At 56.0% G+C, this 21,888-nt stretch overlaps 1 protein-coding gene and 1 long non-coding RNA gene across 2 annotated transcripts in view; one reads left to right on the top strand and one right to left on the bottom strand.

Annotated features, from left to right (window-relative positions):
* The window catches only part of LOC119866571, a 22,300-nt gene extending 20,169 nt beyond the window's left edge, over positions 1–2,131 (bottom strand). Inside the window, exon 1 of the long non-coding RNA XR_005380479.1 lies at positions 2,021–2,131. This is a non-coding gene — a long non-coding RNA (uncharacterized LOC119866571). The remainder of the gene's footprint in view (positions 1–2,020) is intronic.
* Positions 1,800–21,888, top strand: LOXL4 (lysyl oxidase like 4). The gene is made up of 15 exons (XM_038578475.1): positions 1,800–1,878; positions 6,333–6,647; positions 7,182–7,360; positions 8,205–8,410; positions 9,697–9,735; positions 9,864–10,083; positions 10,904–11,087; positions 11,248–11,402; positions 12,157–12,324; positions 13,338–13,500; positions 15,785–16,028; positions 17,157–17,272; positions 17,959–18,095; positions 18,421–18,532; positions 20,832–21,888. Exons 2-15 carry the CDS (start codon positions 6,365–6,367, stop codon positions 20,900–20,902), a joined length of 2,277 nt encoding a protein of 758 aa, XP_038434403.1. The 5' UTR covers positions 1,800–1,878; positions 6,333–6,364; the 3' UTR covers positions 20,903–21,888.

The following is a 21,888-nucleotide window of genomic DNA, read 5'->3' as shown; positions in this document are numbered from 1 at the left end:
ACTGCTCCCTGACCTCAGCCTCTGCCCAGAGTCTTGTAGGTCAACGGACTTCCGGGCAACACATCCATTCATTCCCTGGGCTCTAGCCCGGCCAGCCGCTAGCCTCTGGGGTATTTTTAGTTCTGGGTGGGTGATTGGCAGCAGGTGGAGCCCAGGTTTTCCGGGCCCTCCGTGTTGTTCCTGGCTCAGCATAAGAAGTGGCTGGGAATGGGGAGGGGGCTGAGGCATACCTGGCACCCTAGCCCACAGCTGCCTCATTGTCCCCAGGGGTGGGGCCAGGCTGCTGCCGCTGCCACTGACCCAAGGCTAGGGAGCATTCTTTCCTGTTGATTCATGCAGGGAATGCTTTGGGCCCTGATGGGGCGGGGCGGGGGCACTGGGGGGACATCTGGGACATGAGCGGCCAGGGGTGGACAGTAGTCCTCCCACAGCCGGGTCAGTGTGACCTGGCTATCACCCAAGGGTCAGAAAGGTCCACCTTGCCATCCTAGCTAGCCCTTATCACCTTCTGCCTTGTGCCTTGTGCTAGTGTTTGCTTACACATCTGCCCCGGCCACCAGACTGGGAAACCCCCCTCCCGCCCCCGCAGCGTCTAGCACTCCAGCACCCTGTCTAGCAAGGAGAAAATCAATAAAGATTTGCTGAATGAATGAGCCTTTGGAAGGACATTCAGGCAAGGCTGGGGAAAGAGGAGGAACCAGGCTGTTCTGATCTGGACCTAGGGAGGAAGCTGGAAGGCTGGAACTCTATCCATTTTACAGATGGGGACACCGAGGCCCTGGGAGGAACCAGGACTATGGGGAAGAATTTGGTAGAATGGGGCTGGGATTCGGGTGCCTAGGAGTTCAGCTGCGCTGATGGGCCTCCCCTCTTTCAAGGTTTTCTACTTTTGTTTTATCACACAGTCCCCCACCCCCACCCCACCCTCTACGCGTACCCTCCCCCCATGGGCCTGTCAAGGGCCAGGACTGCCTCATTCAACTCCATAAGGAGTTTAGAGAAGGATTTGAGTTGATCCATTTACGGCTTATTACTGGGAGAAGGGGGGCGGGGCAGAGCAAGTCGCGTCTCTTGGGGCTCAATGTTCCCAACTGTGCAATGGGCAGACCAGAGATCTTGCGCGCACCAAGTGCTCAATACATTTCCAGGGACCAGGGCAATGGCAGGGCCGCCTGTTACGGCAAACAGCGCACCGGCACCACCATCCCGACCTCGACGGGTTTGAAGCGAGCCCCCCACGGCCCTCTGGCCGCCCTGCCCCCAAGGGAGCCCGATGGCCCCGTGACAGCGAGGCGCTCCCGCTCCCGGGGGATCCCGCGCTGGGCACTGACACCTCCGCCTCCCGGGACTCACTGAAAGGGAGGACCCCGGGGGCGGGGTGGGCAGGGCCCCCGGCTTCGGCCTCGGCTCCAAGACGGACGCTGCGCGTGGGACGGGACCCCCGAGGCGGCGGGCACCGCAGGCAGACGCAGCCCGCAGGCACCGCGCCGCCGGCCCCCCGCGGGACTCGGGTCCTGCCCCAGCGCCCCCCAGCAAACGGCTGCCCCCCGCGGCCCCGGGGCTGCGCGCGGGGGCGGGGGCGGGGGCGGGGGGCGGCACCGGGCGGCACCGGGCGGCGGCCGGCGGGGGGCGCAGGGCCGAGGGGGCCGAGCGCGGCCGGGCGCCCGCCTCGACCGGGTCCGCCCGGGGGCGGGGCCTGCGGGGCCTCCTCCGCGGGCGGCGGGGTGGGGGGCGCCCGCGGGCCGCCGCGGGATAAAAGGGCCCCAGGGCGCCCCGGGAGGCCCGCCAGCGCTGCTCGCCCGGCGTCCGGCCCTGCGCCACCGCCACCGCCGCCGCCACCGCCACCGCCGCCGCCGCCGCCCGTCCGAGCTCCCCCCGGTGAGCCCCCGCCGCCCGCCCGCGTCTTCTCTCGCTGTCCTGTCTGCCTCGCTGCTGCCTCTCCCCAAGGGCCCTGAAGGCGGGGGGCTGGGGCGCTGGGGTCCCCCGGACTGCTGGCCTCGCCCCCGGGTCGCTCACCAACCTGCTCCAGTGGAGGAGACCAAATTAGGGAGCTTGGCCCAAGGCCCGCCCGGGGTGGCCGGCCCTGGCCCGGGTGCCTGCGTGTCTTGTTTGTGAACACGCTGCGTGTAACCATTTCTCTGCCCTCCCACCCAGGCAGGAGGCAAGGGCAAGGGCAAGGTGGGTTCAGATGTCACTCTTGGGACTCGAGGGGCCAAGAGGCAGGGTGGAGCCAGGCTCTCCAACTAAAAAAACCGGAGCTGATTATGCTGGGGGGTGGGGAGGGGGGTGGCAGAGGACCAGGGGTGGGCAGAGGGCTTCGACCTGGACAGGTCCTGTGCCCGGCCAGGTAGGGCTCAGAGCCACTTGCTGGCACCATTTCAGGTCACCATAATTAGTGGTTCCAGGGAGGGACCCCATCACCCAAAGAGCTAGAAAGAAGGGGCTGATGCCGGGGCTGGTGCCAGGGGCAGTGCCCCCCACCCCCATGCCAGGTGCCCCAGGGGCAGTACCCCTCTCTCCTGAATACCCTCGGGCATTTCCAGCCCTCCCAAGGGGGGGCGGGCAGGTCAGGCCAGGTGCCAGAGTCCCCTGGTAGCACCTGAACAGGTGACTCTCTGCGTCAAGCTGGCAGGGTCCTGGATCTGTCACTTGGTTGCACTCAGTGCTGGCACCAGCCCCAGTGCCCTCACACCACGGCTGGGTCATCCATCAGCCAGCAACAGGGTGGAATTTCATTCATCCCCCTGCCTCTCCTTTCCTCCTTCCCCTCCTCCTCCAGCGTTCATCTCTCCCATGGCTCAGAGCCTGGCTTCTAGAGCAGGGCTACCTGGCTTTGAATCCTGGCTGGGCCGGTTATTTAGCTCCTCCGGGCCTCAGCTTCTCACCTATAAAGTGGAGATAAGTACTCTGTAAGTAGTTTTAAATGTATTATAAGTATTATTATTAAAAGCCCCTCCCCCACCTTCCTTCCCATACCCTGTCCCCTTCTCCTTCACTTGGAAAGAGAACTGCCACTTTTGAGGCTGCTTCCTTCTCTAAGGGAGGCTTCTCAGCCAGCGGGCTTGCCCATGCTGGGCACTGGTGGAACAGTTCCGGGGAGACGCTGTGGAGGCTGGATGTGGAGACAGCGAGCAAACACCAAGTGCTAGGGAGGTGGGACCCCCGGAGGACTTGGTGGCGGGGTAGATCTAAGCTCGGTGTTGGAAGACCTGTAGGAATTTACCAACCTGAGACAGAGGGAAAGGGTACTCCAGGTAGAAGGAGGAGTGAGAGCAGAGGCTTGGGATGTGGAAGGAGAGAATGGACAGATACATTTGGGGAATGGTGGGAAGGCAAGTGTGGGGTGAGCAGAAGCTACAGAGGGCCCTTTAGTGGCAGGCAGGCTGGGAAGAGGGGCCCTCCCCACATCGACTCTCCACTTCTGCTGCCGCCCATCCACTCCCTGGGCAGCTCTCACAGCAAGGAGCTGTCCTCAGCCAGGTCCCAGGGTCCTGCAGCAGAAGCCCACCCCAGCCTCCAGGCAGGCCCAGGACTATGCACAGCCTCTAATGAGAGCTCTGTGGTCCTATGGGACATCAGCCACGGGCCATACGGCAGACCTGCCCAGGCCACCCTACAGCTCATCACAGCATGTCATAGATAGCTGGACCCCTAGGGCCACCCCCTCATTTTATAGGTGTTGCACCTGAGTCTCAGAGAGAGGAAAGCCCCTGACTCAAGTCACATAACAATTTGGTGGCAGAGCGAAGAGCATCCTGACTGACAGGGGCAAGGGCGGGGGCACAGGGTCATTTCTCAGGGCTGACTCAATGTGACCACTGGGTCCTAACAGCTGGAGGGCCCTGAACCCAGTCCTTCCTATCCTCTCTTGTCATCTGGGGAAGGTCCCTACCAATAGTGACTTCGATTTGGCTCAGTCCCCAGCTGTCCAGCTCATCCTTCAGGGGGCACAGAGGAGGGAATGGCACATCCGGACAGCAGAGAACACACTGCTTACAGTGACAGCCAGGCAGGAGCCCCCACAGGCTCCAGAGCGGAGAGTCACATAAAGAAAACAGTGTTTAAGTCTGGAAAGGAAGTGCAGGAGGGATCACGATGGGAAAAGACTTAGGGGTGAGGATGGGGGGAGGCAGCACTTGGCCCCAGGGAGGAGAAGGAGGAGAACCTGGCTCAGAGGGAAAAGCGGCAAATCTGGAGGATGTCACAAACAAGGGTGCTGGGGACTTGTGGCTGAGTTCGGATGTAGCCTCCGTTCCTTCTTTATCCAAGAGTGGCTGTTCCAGCTGCCGTTACTAGTGGTTAACTGTCAGTGGAGAGCTGCTCTTCTCGAGCTCAGCATGCGTCCGTTCATCTAAGCTCCACAAGAATCCTATGGGGTGGGCGCTATTTATTATCCCCATTTCACAGAGGCTCAAGGGTGGCGCTGAGCTATGAAATCACCTGCCCAAGGCTACCCAGAAACTCATTGTTGGAAGTGGGATGTGGACCAGGCAGTCTGACTCCCAGTCTGTACCCTTAAGCACGTGCAGTGCCACCTTGCAGCCATGCAACCTTGAGTATTTACAGGGCACCCCTGTACCTGTCTGGCACTATTCTGGGCACTGGGGGCATGACACAGAGCTGCTGTCCCCGTGGAGCACCCGTCCTGAGCCCATCTAGTGTACTTCTAGGAGCACACTCCACCCAGCCCTGGGCTCACCAAAGCGGGAGGATTGGTGGCCGGAGGGAATGGGCTGTGTGCAGGAAGGAGTAAGGACTGACTCCCAGCCAAGTACCAGTCTGTGGGAAAGGGCATAGCAGGAGGCCCTGGGAGACCCTCCCTCTGGAGACTAACCAGCTATGCAATCCCCCAGGGCCAGCTGTGGCCATGGAAGAGGGTGTCTCCCCAGAATGAGCTCTCTTAAGACTCAAGCATGGAGCAGGAAGTCAGGAACCCAACTTTCTCCACCATGTCCCAGGCGGGCCTCAACTCCTGGTGCAGGGCCTGGTGCCAGAGGAGCTTCAGCATTGGTGGCTGCAGACGCTCTGGCAGCCCTCTTCCTCACTGGCCATGACACTCTCCCCCGTCCTGTTCCCAGAGCCAAGGCTGCAAATGTACGAGGGGGAAAAGACCAACACTTAACCTCAACCCCTCTGAGGACTCAAGGTGCATGTGATCACAGCCTCCTGGAGACAGGAGCCCTCTGTCTGGTGTATGGTCACTGCCTAAAGCCCCCGATGACCCCTCACCTCCTATAGGATAAAGAGTAAACCCTGTGCATGGTGCACAAGGCCCTTGATTGTCTGGCCCCTGCCGGTGCCTCCACTACTACAGTCCAGGGGAAAGAGAGGATATTTGCTGCTCTTGCACAGACTCACCTCTTTCCCCCTCTCCTCCTTTACCCATCCCATTCTCTCTACCTGGAATCCCTCTTTGCCCACCCAAGAGAACTCTTACTCACCCAGTGAGGCCCAGGTTAAGTGTCCCTCCTCTAAAATCCCTCCTTTCTTCCCCTTCTCTGAGCTTCATGAGAGCAGGGAGTAGCATTTGATGTATTCACTTCTGTGTCCTGGCACCTGGCCTAATAATTGGCCTGAAGCATGTATTCCAAAAATGTTGGATCAATGAATCAGACACCTAGATGGAGCCAGAGCCTGAGGATATCATAGACTATCTGAGCTGGATCCAGAATTTTTGGTTCAGTTTCTTCACTTTAGAAATAAGGAATTAGGACCTGGAGAGTTGAAGAGACTTGCCTGAGCCACATAGCAAATGGATGGTAGAGGCCTAGACCCCCCTCAAATGGCTTTATCCACCCCAGCATTCCATGTGCCTTCTATGGTGAGGGTGGTCAGGGTGCTGGGGACATTGCAAAAAAGGCGGAGCGATGTCCCTGGGATAGCTATTCTGGACCTGAGGGCACTAGGGGGGCTCTCCTGTGACTCAGAGAGTAGGCCACCCCCTTTCCCCCTTTTGATATAGGACTATATCAGGATTAGCTATTTATTGAGTGCTAACTGTGCAGTAGGCTGATGCTAAACACTTTATATACCATGTTTTATTTAACACTAATACCGCTGAGATGAGGATTATTATCCCCATTTTACAGATGAGGAAGTTGAGACTCAGTAAGGTCAAAGCTAAACTTCCTCAAGGTCACATGGACAATGAAGGGTAGGTTTAAACCAACTGACTAATCCCAGAGCCCAGACTCAGTCGATGCCACCACGCACACCTACACCTGTGCATGCAAACACTTGGAGGGACCCTGCCATCTTTTGTCTCTGCCAGCAGAAGAGGCTGAGGTCAGGGGGTGAGGTGGTGATCATTGTCATGTTTCCTCATTCCCCAGGTGCTTCGGCCCCAACTGCGCTGGAAGTCCCCATGATGCGGTCCCTACCAGCAGCCCTCTCCCAGCTCCTGCTGCTCCTGCTGCTGCTCCAGGCCCCTCCTTGCAGGCTCCAGGCACTGAGCACCATGAAGCTGCGGCTGGTGGGCCCAGAGGGCAGGCCAGAGGAGGGCCGCCTGGAGGTGTTGTACCAGGGCCAGTGGGGGACTGTGTGTGACGATGACTTCGCCCTCCAGGAGGCCATGGTGGCCTGCCGCCAACTGGGCTTTGAAACAGCCTTGACCTGGGCACACAGTGCCAAGTATGGCCAAGGGGAGGGTGAGTGCCTGGTGCCGCCCAGCGGGATGACAAGGAGATGATCATGGGTTTCTCTCAGAGGCTGGGCTCACTGAAGCTTCCACAGACTCCTGCTCATCCTTTCATACCCAGCTCAAATGACCTTTATGAGGCATTTCCTGAGTGCCCCAGCTACAAGTGACCCCCTGCCCTGACCCTCTCATTCTTGCTTGCAGCAAGGCCACCACCATCACCACCACCACCCCACTCTGCTCCTACAGAGTGACTGGCACATTATAGGTGCTCAGCAAATGTTGTTGAGTGAATGATGGATGTACAGATAGATCTAGTATCTGGCATTTTCCAAAAACAGATTCTACAGGACCTACTGCCAAGAGGAGGTGGTAGGTAGGGTTATAGATACCAAAATCCAGGGAGAAACAGCTTCTCTCCCTCACCCCTCCTTTCTACTCAGGCTCTGGAAAAAGACAGTTGATAACTGTGGAGTCTTGTAGAGGAGGCACAGCCCAGGATTTGCCTCTCTTTCCCTCAGCATCACCCTTCCTCTGCCCACAGGGCCCATCTGGCTGGACAACGTGCGCTGTGTGGGCACGGAGAGCTCTCTGGACCAATGCATGTCCAATGGCTGGGGTGTCAGTGACTGCAGCCACTCAGAAGACATCGGGGTGGTGTGCCACCCCCAGCGCCAGCGTGGCTATCTTTCTGAGAGGGTTTCCAACGCCCTTGGGCCCCAGGTAAGGAGGCTGTTCAGGCCTTGGCCTGAGCCAAGGGTTGAGTCATGGACCAAGAGGCTCCTGGGTGATGAACCTGGAAGAAGACGGAAGAGAAAGGGCACAGAGTAGGCTAAGAAACATCCCCCAGGGCCCTGCCTCCTGTCAGTGGCCTGGAGCAGGTGCATGGACAGAGGCCCCACTTGTAGCAGGGCATCACTTCCCATAAGGGAGGCAGTGTGGGGTGAGGGGCTGCCTCACCCACAAGGCCCGGCCACAATTGCTGCCTCTTCCCGGCACAAACAACCTCGAGCTAAAAACAGCCCAAGCCAAACAACAGGAGCAGGCAGGGCCGGTTCTGGCTTTCACTCTCCGCTGCTAGACAGCCCCAGCCTGAGGACAGCTAGCCCTGGCCCACGAATGCAGCAGACCAGGGTGGGGTGGTCTTCATCGTCCAAGTCGCTGCAGAGCTAGGGTCCCATGGGCCAAGGATCCTGCTGGTCATCTCAGGAAAGCCTCAGCTTTCCCCAGGGTGTCATAAAGAAGGTCCCTCTGTGCCCAGTGGAAGGCTCTGCTCTCAAACTCCAAAGGGCCTGAGCCTGATCCCAGGGAGGGCACAGATCTGCCTGCTTCTCTCTGGAGTTGAGGAGAGGAACACAGACACACCAGGGCTCTGCCTCCTGCTTGCTGTGTGGCTTTGGTAAATGCCCTCATCTCTGGGCCTCTGCTTCCTGCCCATCCAGTGAGGGCCTGCAGGGGGCCGGGGATAATCTAAGTTTCCTGAACCCCAGCTCTCCCATGTGAAGGCATGCAGCAGGCCTAGTGGGTGCAGGAATCTCGGGGGTCACGGTGACCATGCACCCTGCAGGGCCGGCGGCTGGAGGAGGTGCGGCTCAAGCCCATACTCGCCAGCGCCAAGCGGCACAGCCTGGTGACGGAGGGAGCAGTGGAGGTGAAGTATGAGGGCCACTGGCGGCAGGTGTGTGACCAGGACTGGACCAGAAACAACAGCAAGGTGGTGTGTGGGATGCTGGGCTTCCCCAGTGAGGCACCGGTCAACAGCCTGTACTACAGGTAGAGGGGATGCTTGGGTGGAGGGCCTTGGTGGGGGCGTGGGGTTGTGGGGCAGTGGCCAAGTGTGTGCCTGCATGCGTGAGCATACATGTGTGTTCCTGTGTGTTGGAGAGATACATGTGTGAGGGTGCATGCGTGTGACAGAGGGGTCCTTCCAGAGTTCAGGCAGGGTGGTGAGATGGGCAGGGGTGTCTGTGGCAGGACTTTTGGTGGGTTTGGGACTGGGGGGGAAACAGGCCCAAGGGACTGCCTGAGTTGTGGGTCTCTCAGAATAATGAGGAGGAGAATGAGGACGAGCTCGGAGACCCTGTGAAGTACCTAGAAACAGGTACTTGCTAGTCACATGAAAAGAGCTGAGAACAACTGAACACAAACCGTGTTCCTGATTAAAAAAACCTGGACTTGACTGCAGATGCCTCTGGTGGTGCTCCCCAGGGACAGAGGACCTGAGTTCTGGTCTCAGTTCTGCCAATAATGTGCTGTGGGTGGCTAGTGGGGCCCCCGGCCCTCCATCAGCCAGTGCTCAGGGAATTTCCTCCACTCTGATCCAAGCCAGGCTTCGACTGCCTTGCATGTGAGCAAGGCGTGGGGTGGGGCAGCACTTGGGAGAGACATAAAAATACTCCATCAAAAATGTGACAACTGTCACAAGATTGCATCAGCCTCTAAACAGTACAAGCTCTGTGCCAGTGAAAACTGTGTGTGTTTCTCATCAAGGGAGAAGGGCCCCATGCTACGTATGAGTGGTCTCCCCTTGCCCACCCCAGTCAGTTTAGTGGCTCTGATGTGGAGGGGCCTGTTCCTGAAGACCAGCCACGTGGCTCCATCCCTGGGGATGACTGGGACGTGGGCCCCTGACTCCCCACTGCCTGGTAATTGCACCTGTGGGCCTGGCTGACTCGCCCACTGCCCCTGAGGAGGGCAGACCTGATTATAGCCTCTGGGCAGCCCCCAGCAGCAAGGCCTTCAGCTCTCACCTGTGCCCAGAGGACTTTCCCCTGAGTCCATTTTCTCAGGGCACTCCCTAAAGGCTCCCCTTCGTCTGCATGGGGAGAGGGTGAGCTGGGGTAGACAGTCCGGCACAGAAGAGCCCCCAGTTCTCCCTGTGAAATGGAGACCATGGGTGTCTGCAAGGAGACCACCCTGCCAGGGCTGCTGTGAGGCTCGGCATGAGAATGATGTGACTGAGTTTACAGCCGGACTGCAAACTCAGGGACAGCTATGAGGAGTTGGGGGACAGGGAGGGTTCAGCACCTACTCTATCCCCACCGTTTTCTCCCACCTAGGAAGGTCTGGAATTTGAAGATGAAGGACCCCAAGTCTAGGTGAGAAGCAGCATCCAGAGAGGAGGGTGCAGAGGGGGGGTGGCACAAAGGGGAGGGCATGTCCCTTGCCTCCCTGACCACCGAGCTCCCTCAACCCCTCCCCACCTTTAGTGTCCCTTGTCTTCCAGGCTGAAGAGCCTGACACAGAAGAATTCCTTCTGGATCCACCGAGTCAACTGCCTGGGAACAGAGCCCCACCTGGCCAACTGCCAGGTGCAGGTGGCACCAGCACGGGGCAAGCAGCGGCCGGCCTGCCCAGGCGGCATGCACGCCGTGGCCAGCTGTGTGCTCGGGCCCCGCTTCCGCCCCGGGAAGGCAAAGCCGGGGCGCAAGGAGTCCCGGGCAGAGGTGGGTCCGGCCAGTGTCAGCGGGAGCAGGTGGGAGGGACCGGCAGGGAGGGGCGCTCCAGGACAGGCAGGAGTGGGGGGACGAGTCACCCCCATCGAGGAGGCATTGGTGTAGACTGGGAGGAGGAGAACAAAGCATAGCGTGGTAGAAACTTGGAATTTATTTGAAAGGAACCGTTTATAACCCGACCATAAATGGAAAGCTGACATCAGCGGCCACGAATAGCAGGGAGCCGTGAAAACAGTAATTACATCGTAGCTAACACCCGGTTGAGGCCAAAGGTACTGAACCTGAGACTGGCGCTTTGTTATAAAAAGCATCAGGCTAGTGCAGGCGAGCTGTTTCGGACGGGGCAGCCCCACGGCGGGGTAGCCCCTCCGGAACTAGGAAGGGCTGGACGAGAACTAGCGCGGAAGGCACCTCCCCACTGCGAGTGGGCCTGTCCACGCCGCCGCGCTGCTCCGGACCCCTTGGGGAAGCGCTGATCTAGTTCAACCCCGGAGCGCCAGGAAGAAGCCAGGGCTGGAGGAGAGGAAGGGACCCCCCTAGGGACCAGGGCGAGGGTGGTGAAGCCCAGGAACCCCAGCTCCTCAGGCTCCCTTGTCACCGCTCTGGCTGGTGTGGTGGTTCTTTGTCATGAAGAAAGGACACTTGAGAAAACCGGCCTAGTGGAGTATTCGAGGTGTTAGCTGAGCCGCGAGAGGTGCCACCGGCACTGGCTGGCCCAGCCAGAGGGGGCCCGGCCCAGGCTCCCCCAGCAGCTGGGCCGTGCCTGCTGCCTCCTCCTCAGCCCACCCTGAAGCCAGTTTTCTACCGGCAGGAGCTGAAGGTGCGCCTCCGTTCTGGGGCCCAGGTGGGTGAGGGCCGGGTGGAGGTGCTCATGAACCGCCAGTGGGGTACAGTCTGTGATCACGGATGGAACCTCATCTCCGCCACCATCGTGTGTCGTCAGCTGGGTTTTGGCTCTGCTCGGGAGGCCCTCTTTGGGGCCCAGCTGGGCCAAGGTAAGTGAAGAGGCCCAGGGGGGTGGGGGTGGGGACCCGGATGTGCCACTCTCCATCCCTAGGTGGCCCTGATGCCAAGGCCCAGGAAATTCTCCCCGCCTGTGGAGGTGTGAGGTTACAAGGTGGAGCCTTACAGGGCACCTCTCCCTCTCTCTGCTAGGCCTGGGGCCCATCCACCTGAGTGAGGTGCGCTGCAGGGGATATGAGCGGACCCTCAGCGACTGCCCCTCCCTGGAAGGGTCCCAGAATGGTTGTCAACATGAGAATGATGCTGCCGTAAGGTGCAACGTCCCTAACATGGGCTTCCAGAATCAGGTGAGCTCAGATTCGGGCATGGCCTCAGGCTGGGGGGGAGGGGCAGGAAGCCCTGAGAGAGCCCCAGGACCTCACATCAAGCCAGTGGAGAAGAGGTTCTCAGAGCCAGTCTGGAATGTCCTCTCTTCTAGGCCTCCCCTGGCCTGACCCACATCTCCTCACAGCCGGGTTCTGGCTTTCAGAGATGTCCCGTGGTGATGGGGACTCTTGGGTGGATGCACTCTCCCACTATACCCTCTCTGGACCCTGTGGGGCTGAGAGACAAGGTGGCTAGGACCACAGGGCCATCAGTGCTGGGGAGTGTCAGTGGCGAGGCTGCATGGGATGGTCAGAGTTCACATGTCACGCATAATGTGGACAGTGGGCAAGTCACCCATGTCTCCGAGCCTGGTTCTCTCTTCCTTCAACTGGGGTGAATTGTCTCATAGGGTTATTTTGAATGCGACCATAGATACGAAAGCCCTTTGCAGTTGGCAAGTCATCGTTAATGGTAGAATTTCAGGCCAGAGGAGTACAAGTACTGGAGCAGGAGACCCAGGTGCAGGCACCCCGAGTGGGATTTCTCTAGTGGGCAGGGACAGCAGAGACTAGCTAGCAAAATGTCGTCGAGTAACAGAGGAAGGCCAGTCCCGGGAGGGGGAGAGTTGCGCCCGGGGCTGCACAGCGCGCTGACCTGGGCACGTCTCCCGGGCAGCGGTCCTGAGCCCTGCCCTCGGGGGCCACCGTGCTCCTCACACACCTCTGACCACTGCAGGTGCGCTTGGCCGGTGGGCGCAGCCCTGAGGAAGGTGTGGTGGAAGTGCAGGTGGAGGTGAACGGAGTCCGACGCTGGGGGGCCGTTTGTAGTGACCACTGGGGGCTCACCGAAGCCAGGGTGGCCTGCCGACAGCTCGGCCTGGGCTTTGCCAACCATGCAATCAAGGTGAGTCCTGCCTTGCTTCCAGACTTTCTGTGCCAAAAGTACCAACCCTTCATTCGCTCATACGTTTGTTCATTTGCTTAGTGATGAGTTATTGAGTGAAACTATGAGCCGACGTAATGCTGGAAGCTGGGGACAGGGTGGTGAATGAGACATAGCTCCTGCCTCATGGAACAGTGATGTGAGGAAGGAAGTCGCTAATAAAACATTCGCACGACAGGCACATGCTTTTTTCTGTAGGAAGGATAACTAGAAAGAAGCTCACCAGGTGAGGTGGGGTGGGGAGAAGCAGCCCATGCAGAGGCCCTGTGGCCCACGGAAGCTTGACTCTGTTGGGTAAATCAAGGACCGGAGCCTGAGTGGGGCTGCCAAGGGTGAGTGGTCTGATGTGTGAGGGAGGGAGGAAGAGGTAGGCAACCCGTTCAAAGCCTGCAATGCAGATTTTTCCAAAATTTCTTCAGTGCGGGTTGGCTCGCTATTGGGGTAGAGATGAACGTGAATATGGGAAACATAATATCGCAGGAGCCCAGCTGAGAAAGGATGCTGGCGTGGCCCAGACTAGTGGCTGTCCAGGGGGAATGAGGATCAATTCAAGGAGGATCCAGGAACAAGAATCACGAGGCCATGGTGTGACTGGAATGGCAAAACATCCTCTGCTGGACCCGCATTGGCCAGCAGGGCAATGCCAGCCCCACTTCACTTAGAAAACTGGGCCCAATCCTGAGCACAGCTGACCACCCAGGGCTATACTAAACACAGCTGGAAAGACAGGGCAGGCCACCCGAGGCTGCCGCAAGAGTGCAGGACCTCCTCTTCAGCAGCTGAGGGTGGGGGCAAGGCCAGTGGGGGAAGAAACATCTGATTTTGGAGGGATGCAAAGTAGCAGGGACTCTCCTGTCACTGAGATTTTCAAGTGAGGCTGGACATAGGGGTGGCCAGATGGGGTTCAAACATCAGAAGAGATGACTCCAAAGCATCCCTCAGCCTTGACTGGGTGCTGCTGGTTGTTTTCTCAGGACACCTGGTACTGGCAGGGGACGCCGGGGGCCGGAGAAGTGGTGATGAGCGGCGTGCGCTGCTCAGGCACAGAGCTAGCCCTGCAGCAGTGTCAGAGGCACGGGCCAGTGCACTGCTCCCATGGCGCGGGGCGCTTCTCAGCTGGAGTTTCCTGCACAGACAGTGAGTAACACCCACGGCGCAGGTGGGACAGGCTGGCCTGGGCCCCCCCAGTTTGGCAAGCCCATATGTCCCATTTTCAGGGAGGGCCTGAGAGCTGGTCCCAGCTCCAAGCCTGGAAGGGTGGGGCGTGGAAGGGAGGCTGGACTCGGAGCAATGGCTCTGCCATTTACCGGCTGTGGGTGGCCAAGTCACCCTTCACCTGGGGATCCAACCCTGTCCGGCCCATCTCATAGAGTTATTGCAGGGACTAAAGAGAATATGAGAAAACTCGAGGATACACCACAGTGTTTTTAATTTTCAGGTCGTGACAGGTAGTTGAAAAAAAAAACAGTATGGAAAACAAGAAAACGTGTTAGACTTAGTAAGGGCAGTCCTTTCTTCTGGAAATTATGTACCTGTGCACGAGGCTGCAGCATAAAATGTATTTCTTTGTGATGTCAGTAGTAAGGAGTTTGAAAGCAATTGTACATGTATGTAAACATGAGGAGCATGAGGGGCCCAAGGTTCTGCCCTGTCCCCTCTTCCTAAGCGGTGGGATTTGCCCAGCAAGCTATAGGACAGGATTGTTTTGAGGCATCAGTCTGCTCTACACACCCAGATTCTTGGGGCAGCAGCATCTGTTTGACATCTGCCAACCAGGTCTACGCCAAGATAACTATATCCAGTCCAAAGGCTGCAGGCTGGCACCAAACCAAGTGGCCGCTTGACCTTCTTCCCAGCCAAGCTTCCATGCCAAGACATCCTTAATCTTTGTCAGCGAGCTTTAGGGCTGCCTCTCTGTCATTAGGAGAACCTTAAAAGAACATTAGGTCCTCGCAGCACACCCGCACCAGCAGGCTGATGTGGCACCACAGTGGGCCTTCCCAGCACCAAGGCTCACAGCGTGTTGGGGGCCTGCTCCCCAGTTTCTCCCCCTCCTGAGAACCTTGTACCCCTGTCCTGTCCTACTGCCTGGAGTGGCAGCTCTCCCCCTAATGCTTTTGACATTTTGCAATGGCTGAGCACAGACAGGTGACCTGCCACCTGAGTGACCATCCCTATTCCTCTTCTGTGATTTTTCTCATTCCTTTTTTTCCTTTACCCTCTCTCCTTCTTGGTCTCTCTGGAAAATCTTCTTTCCCTCAGAAACTCTAGGGTTTGCCAGTGGGTATTGCCTAGGAATAACCACAGGGATCTCAGGAGCAATTGGTGATGGTCCAGGCATTCCAGGCCCCACTGCCACCCTCGATGCCCACCCACTGAAATAAACCAGTAGTCCCATCTCACCATCCTTAGCACATAGGCTCTTACCCAGGTGATGCCGCTACCAAAAATCTAAACTGTAACCCTGCTTTTGCAAGAGCAGGCCTTGAGAATAGGCAACTTTTCTCTCTGGATGTCACATGATAACAGCTGAAGATCTCCACATCTCTGTACTGGCACGTGGCCGGGGAGACCTGTGGCTTCCGAGATGGGTGAGAGGCCCTGTGACAGGAAGGGAACCGGAGATCTACTGAGCGGCATTTCCAGCATGGGGCTTCTATGCACAGGGAAGCACCGGAAACGTCCTCAGAGGAGAGCTCACAGGATAGCCTCATGCCTACCCAGCATAGCAGTCGGGTTAGAACAGGAACCCTGGGGGAGGCCCAGGCTGAGAACTGTGGCAGAATAGACCAGAATGGTGGAGCTCAGGAGCAGGCTCAGAGATGATCTCTTCTGACTCTCCCGGCCAGTCCTCTCCCCTCCACTCCCTACCTTAAAGGAACTGAGCCCCAGGGAGTGTGATGAGCTGAGGAAACTGAGCGGGCTTAGGAGGGCTGCATGAGCCAGGGTACACAGAGGCACATGTAAGCTGAGGAGCATTTTACAAATGAAATACTAGCTTACATCAACCACAGGCTCGCCATACAGTGACCTGAGCGCGATACGGGTATTGGCATTATTGGCATTATTACTATCCCCAGCTTAGTGATGAGGAAAATGAGAAGCAGAAGGTGAAGCAAGTCACAGAGCTAGTTAAAGGTGTGGCCAGAAACTAAGCAAGACTTGAACCCAGGCAGCCTGACTCCAAAGCCGTCATGCTTAACAGGGACACTGTCGCTGCTCCCCAGGTTAGGGCGATAGCTCATTCCTATCTAGCGGTTCTAGCGGTGACTAGAACTCACCGCTCCTGACTCCTACACCACCCTCCTCTTCTGGGTAGAGCCCTGCTCTTCTGGCAGGTCCCCCAGAAGAGCTTGGTTTGCGGGCAAGCCTGCCCCCCTTGCCCAAGAGCAAACAGGCCCTGTGTCTTCTGTGGCCCCAGGCGCCCCAGACCTGGTGATGAATGCCCAGCTGGTGCAGGAGACGGCCTACCTGGAGGACCGCCCACTCAGCCAGCTGTACTGTGCCCATGAAGAGAACTGCCTCTCCCAGTCTGCTGACCACATGGACTGGCCCTATGGGCACCGGCGCCTCTTGCGCTTCTCCTCTCAGATCTACAATCTGGGCCGGGCCGACTTTCGTCCCAAGACAGGTCGCCACAGCTGGATTTGGCACCAGTGCCACAGGTTAGTGCCTGCTCATGCCCTGGCTCTATGGGGACAAAAAGCAGAGTCCCGGAATCAAACCAATCTGGTCCTTCCCTGACCCTGGGCGCTTTCCTGGGAGGGGTGCACACTCCGAGTGAGAACCTTCCTTCCTACATGCCTTACTGGCTTTGCCTCTGGGAGCCAGGAAGGGAATCCCAGGAGCACCGATTTGCCCTGTCACTCCCTTGCCTGTTCTGGGTGCACCGTGGTCGATGGTGCTCACGGGGTGCGTTTCCCCAGCAACGGCACGGAGCAGTCATTGCGGGCGGAGCTGGTCTGTTAGGATGATACTGGATAATCACTTTCTCTATGTTGGACCTTAGGCCTTGTCTTTAAAAGCCACATAAAGTGGGGACTCCTAGAAACCTGGAAACCCAGAATAGACATTCCACCCAGGATGCTGGCTCTGCAAAAAAAGCTTGCTGGTTCCTGCCGCAGCAGAGCAAGGCCCCCAAAGAAAAGCATGAACGCTGGTACTAAAAGGAAACTGGGCATTCTTTCCTATCAGGAGTCTCCAGCCCAGACAGGAGAGACAACGCCTGTGACAAAGACAGAATGGGAAAATGGTGGTTTTTTTCCTTCAGGACACAGCATGGGTGGGGAAGACTGAGTGGAAGGGGCAGTGACTTTGAGACTTGGCCTCACTGAGATAATGAGCACCTTCCCCCGGAGCAGGAACAGGGTTGTCATTAGACCTGGATGGGAGACAATGGTAGCAATTTGATAGCAGGCTCACAGGCTGCAGAGTAAGCACCCCTCCTCAGCAGCTCAGCCCTGAGGCTGGTTCCCAGAGGTGTCCCTTCCTTCTGCCTCCAATCAGGCCTGGCGGCCAGGCACCCGCCCCCTGCAGGCTGCCAGGGCAGTGCTTTTCCCTCCTCACCTGGGTTATTACCCTAGGTGGTGGGGGCGGCTGCACCTTGCCGCCTGGCGGGGCTGCCAGGAAAGTAGACTGTGGGTCACATGAATCCTGGGTTGGAGAGGGAGAAGGCACTGCCCTGCCTGGGTAATGATGGGGCCTAGCGTGACGGCCTCCATCTGCCCTGCTGACACCTCCAGAGTGGACCCTCTGCTGTTGCTGCCAGGCTGACAGCTCTTCCCCTCCTGCAGGCACTACCACAGCATCGAGGTCTTCACCCACTATGACCTACTCACTCTCAATGGCTCCAAGGTGGCAGAGGGGCACAAGGCCAGCTTCTGCCTGGAGGACACAAACTGCCCCGCAGGTATGTGGTTCCGGGCCAGCAAAGCCTCCTCAGCCCCTGCAGGGTGAGCTTCCCTTCTGCCCTCAGGTAGAACCGCCTCAGGCACCTGCAAATTCTGTCCTGGCAAGTCCATGCTTGAGGCAATTCAGAAAGGTGTTTCTTACCTTCTGACATCTTAGGTGGAGGGCCTTTCTGCCTCTGCCTACCTTAGCACACTTCGTACCACTTCTAAATGCTTAGTACTTTCTATTTGGGATAATAGCTGCAGGCCTATTTCATTTTGGCTAAGTCCTCTGAGGGCGCAGATCATCTGATTCCTACTAGCATACCCACAGTTCCTAGTCCTTAAGAATGGCATGGCAAACGCTCGCTCCTCAAAGGGTTGGAAAGATGGACAAATTATTAGCATGTAGGACTGGAACCTTCCACCCATACTTCCTAGGCCAGTAGAAGCCAATAGAAATTGCCACTGGAGTGTCCAAGAAGTCGTCTCTGTCACAGTTGGGGCTTGCTACAGTGCTGGATTCATGGTTAGTAGGAATTCCAGCTGATTCTCAGGCAAGCTATCTAAAGGACCCACAGGTCCCTCACCTGATTGCACTCAAGGGTATGACCCATGTAAAGATTCAGTGTGAAGGGCTTCATGAAGTGCTTGGTCCTGAGCATCCATTCACTCCTTTGGTAACCGTCAGTGCCCTTCCTTACAGGACTGCAGAAGCGCTATGCATGTGCCAACTTTGGGGAACAAGGAGTGACTGTCGGCTGCTGGGATACCTATCGGCATGACATTGATTGCCAGTGGGTGGATATCACAGATGTGGGCCCTGGGAATTATATTTTCCAGGTAAGGGGGCTTGGGGATCCCCCACAGGAACTCCATTTCCTGCAGATATTCCAAGTCTCCCTGAGGTCAAATGAAGTTTCACAAATAAGGTCTCCAACAGGTGTGGCACTTGAACACTGAATGAAGACCCAGAGGATCTAGGTCTGACTCTTGATTCAATGGACAGTGTTAATTAATGCCTACCCTCTGGGTGATTAAAAGGTTTAACGAAGCGAAGAATATAAACACTCCTTGTGAGACTACATGAAAGGTATTGGATGATTACAGCCATTATCAATGGAAAAGCCACACCACCTGCTTTCACTTGTTCCCTGTCTCACTCCAGGTGGTTGTGAACCCCAAATACGAGGTGGCGGAGTCCGATTTCTCTAACAACATGATGCGGTGCCGCTGCAAGTATGACGGGCACCGGGTCTGGCTGCACAACTGCCACACAGGTAACTGCAAGCCCTTGTGCGGCCAGCTCTGTATGGGCTTGGCAAGCCAGAAAATGCTACGTGTACCCCCAAGTATGGCTGGAATATGGACGTGGAAGGCCAGAGATAGGACAGAGATGTATTCCCTCTGTACATCTTCTTTTTTTTTTTTTTTAGCTTTTTTTTTTTTTATGATAGTCACAAAGAGAGAGAGAGAGAGAGAGAGAGAGAGAGAGGCAGAGACATAGAGGGAAAAGCAGGCTCCATGCACCGGGAGCCTGATGTGGGATTCGATCCTGGGTCTCCAGGATCGTGCCCTGGGCCAAAGGCAGGCGCTAAACCGCTGCGACACCCAGGGATCCCCCCCTCTGTACATCTTCATAGGCAAATTTCTAACCCAACTGGTCACATGAGCAATCTCACCCAGTAACCACTTACTTCTACATCTCTTTGTCCTTAAGGCTGTTTGGATTGTAAACTCAGTCTCTCATCTATCCTGGTCTTTTCTAGTCACTTCAAGCCAAGTTCAGATTCCTCTTTCCCAGTCCTGCTGTTTGCCCCCCACCCTTTCATGTGGTCTTTCTAGTCATGCCAGTCCAAAGTTGACTGCCTACAGGCAAAAGTAGAAGTCTGCCAGCTGTGTGTTGCTATCTCCAGCTGTGATGTCAGCGTATAAGGTGGCAGCAGCAGAGAACAGGGCTCAGGACATTTGCAGGATTGGTTGTATTGGAACATGGAAGAAGCAATGATTCACTGGGGGGCAGAGTATAGAGGTGGTTGCTCTACTTGTCTGTAAAGAAAGGTAGCAAATCCCTCTATCTTCAAGTTATGGAATGCTTGTACTTGCTATGGGGTGTGTGCCTTCACACCCACACTTTGCACATATGGGGTAGAGTGCAGCAGGACTGGTTTATTCAGTGAACAAACATTTAAAACCTACTTTTGTGCTGAATACTGTACCAGGCACTAGGAAAATAAATAGGAGTAAAGTGCGGAACTCAAATTGGATAAGCAAACATGCAAATGGATAACCCCAATACTACTGAGTACTCCAGACCAATATGAACTAATGCTGAGCAAGCATAGAAAGCAACAACCTAGGGATAGCAAGGTTTTCCGGAGGAAACATTTGAGCGGTGTTTCAAAGGAGAGGCAGAAGTCAGGAAAGAAAGGAAGGAGAAAGAGCATAGGATTTGGCCTCAGGCTTCACTGGGTTCCAAATCCAAGTCCACCACTTTCTAGCTAAAAGATTGAGGAAAATCTCAATCTCAAAGAAGTCTTTTTTTTAAATGGGGGGCTATATACTTCAAACCCAGTAAAGTGTTTTGCAGGGAGGGTTATGATGGTTCTTGCTAAAGGAATGACTATCCTGTGGGCTTTCTGGGAACCACTGACCAATTTTAGTCAAGAGGGGGCACAAAGATCAGATTGATGTTTTCAAAAGGTAACTCTAGCAATTGGTGAAAGACAACAAAAAGGAATTAGTCCAAGGATTTGAAATTGACTGAGTAGATTTTGCTGCCATTAAATGAGACAGAAACATCAGGGATATCAGGAATTGGAACCTAACGCTGCACAAGAGAGAGCCGCCATAATGCCAGTGGCAGGCTTCAAGGGATCCAGGGCAGTAAGGGTGGAAAGAAAAACAGTGCACCTCAGACCACTGTAGGGGCCCTTGTAGGAAACAGAGGGTGTACCAGGTGAGAATAGTTATTTAATCAAAGGACTATTTATAGAGGTGTGAATAGGACTAAGGAAATGGGTTGTTGAGGCATCTGGGGATAAGCAGGAGTGGGAAACTGTAAATGCCTTTCGGCATGAAGGGGCACAGGGTGTCCTGGAAGCAAGCAGAAGCTCTACTTTGGAGAGAGAACCTGCCTGCAGCAAGGCATAGGAGAGACTATCACCATAGGACCAGGGGAGAAATACCCCAACCTCTCCCTCCTTCCATTGCTTCCCACTGACCTAAATCAATCAGAAACCAGAGGATGAGGAAGTCAGGGTGAGGCCGTTTCTAGGGGTCAGTTCTCTAGGGCACAGAAAAAATAAAGAAGGGTAGAGAATGAAATCGGATGGGGTGGGGGGCAAAGAATAACCAGCAGGACCCTTTCCACTCAATGCCTCTTCTTCCTGATGTCCTTGAAACTACAACTACACATCAGGGTCACTTCTACAGAATGGATTGGTATTTGTGCCCATGACAGACCTAATATGAAGGGTGAGTGGTGCAGAATGTATCTGTGTGTGTGCGTGCAGCTGTCAGGGAGGGGATGAGAGCATGGCAGGGTTGGCTACTTATCCATTCTCCTTTGGTCCACAGGGGATTCCTACCGAGCTAATGAAGAGCTCTCCCTGGAGCAGGAGCAGCGTCTCAGGAACAATCTCATCTGAAGCCACGACTGCAAACTTCCAGCTGCTGCCCACACACCAGATACCTCAGCTTATTGGAGCCATGCCCTTCAGAGAGCCCTAACTCAGAGGGAGAGGGGCCAGTGCTAAGGGGCAACAAGAACTGCTCAGGAAGCCTATTGATGGCAAGATCACCAAACCAAAATGGTACTGCTCCCTCAGGACTCTGGGCCTATCTTTTAAGGGCCTTTGGTCTGTGGTCTATGGTCTGTGGCCTCCAGGCTTTGTTCAGCTGAGTTCCTCTTCCACAAGGAGACCCAATCCTTCCTGGATTTTGCCCCAACGTTCCTGGTTCAGGAACGATCAGTTCCTAAGAGATGGGACTGTTGCCTAGCCCCCCATTTAAATGGTGCTTTGCAAATGTCTGGGAGGAGTAGAGGACAAAAGGACAAAAAATATACAGGAGGTGGGATTAACTCTGCTAGAAGCTCAAAGTCACAACTGGCAGAGATATTGATGAATCCAGTCCCTCATTTGGTCTGTGTTCATTTAGAACTCACTCATTCTAGGAGTCTGCTCCAGTGCCTTTACCTTTATCCTACTGCACATATGGATGTTTCTAATATCCTGGAAGTGTAGGCCTCAGGCATCCCCTTTTCTCCCAATGGGCCACCACCACCAGTTACTGGGTGCTTGAGAAGGGGCAGGATTTGCAGAGGTGGCCAGATAGGGCTTTCCTACAGAGCAGCAAGAGAAGGCCAAGCAGAGACTACTGCAGTAGTATGGACCCCAGCCCCTGCCAGGGCTTCTGCCAAGGGAAAAAATATATATGCCATTCACCTGGCAGGCAATCCAGTCTCCCTCAAGATTACTGTGCATCTCAGGACTGGCCTAAATTTCAAGACTCAACCAAGTTTCTGGAGTGAACTTTGCATGGACTAAATTAGACACATATAAGAGATGATTCTTACAGGTCTGACACCCTAATGCCAATAAAGGTTGCTCACTATGGACAGCTACAAAGGCAA

Source organism: Canis lupus, chromosome 28, assembly GCF_011100685.1.
Source record: "Canis lupus familiaris isolate Mischka breed German Shepherd chromosome 28, alternate assembly UU_Cfam_GSD_1.0, whole genome shotgun sequence".
In the NCBI taxonomy this organism is placed as follows: domain Eukaryota; kingdom Metazoa; phylum Chordata; class Mammalia; order Carnivora; family Canidae; genus Canis; species Canis lupus.
Note: the sequence above shows the minus strand (reverse complement) of the source record. Positions and strands in the feature narration are given on the sequence as shown.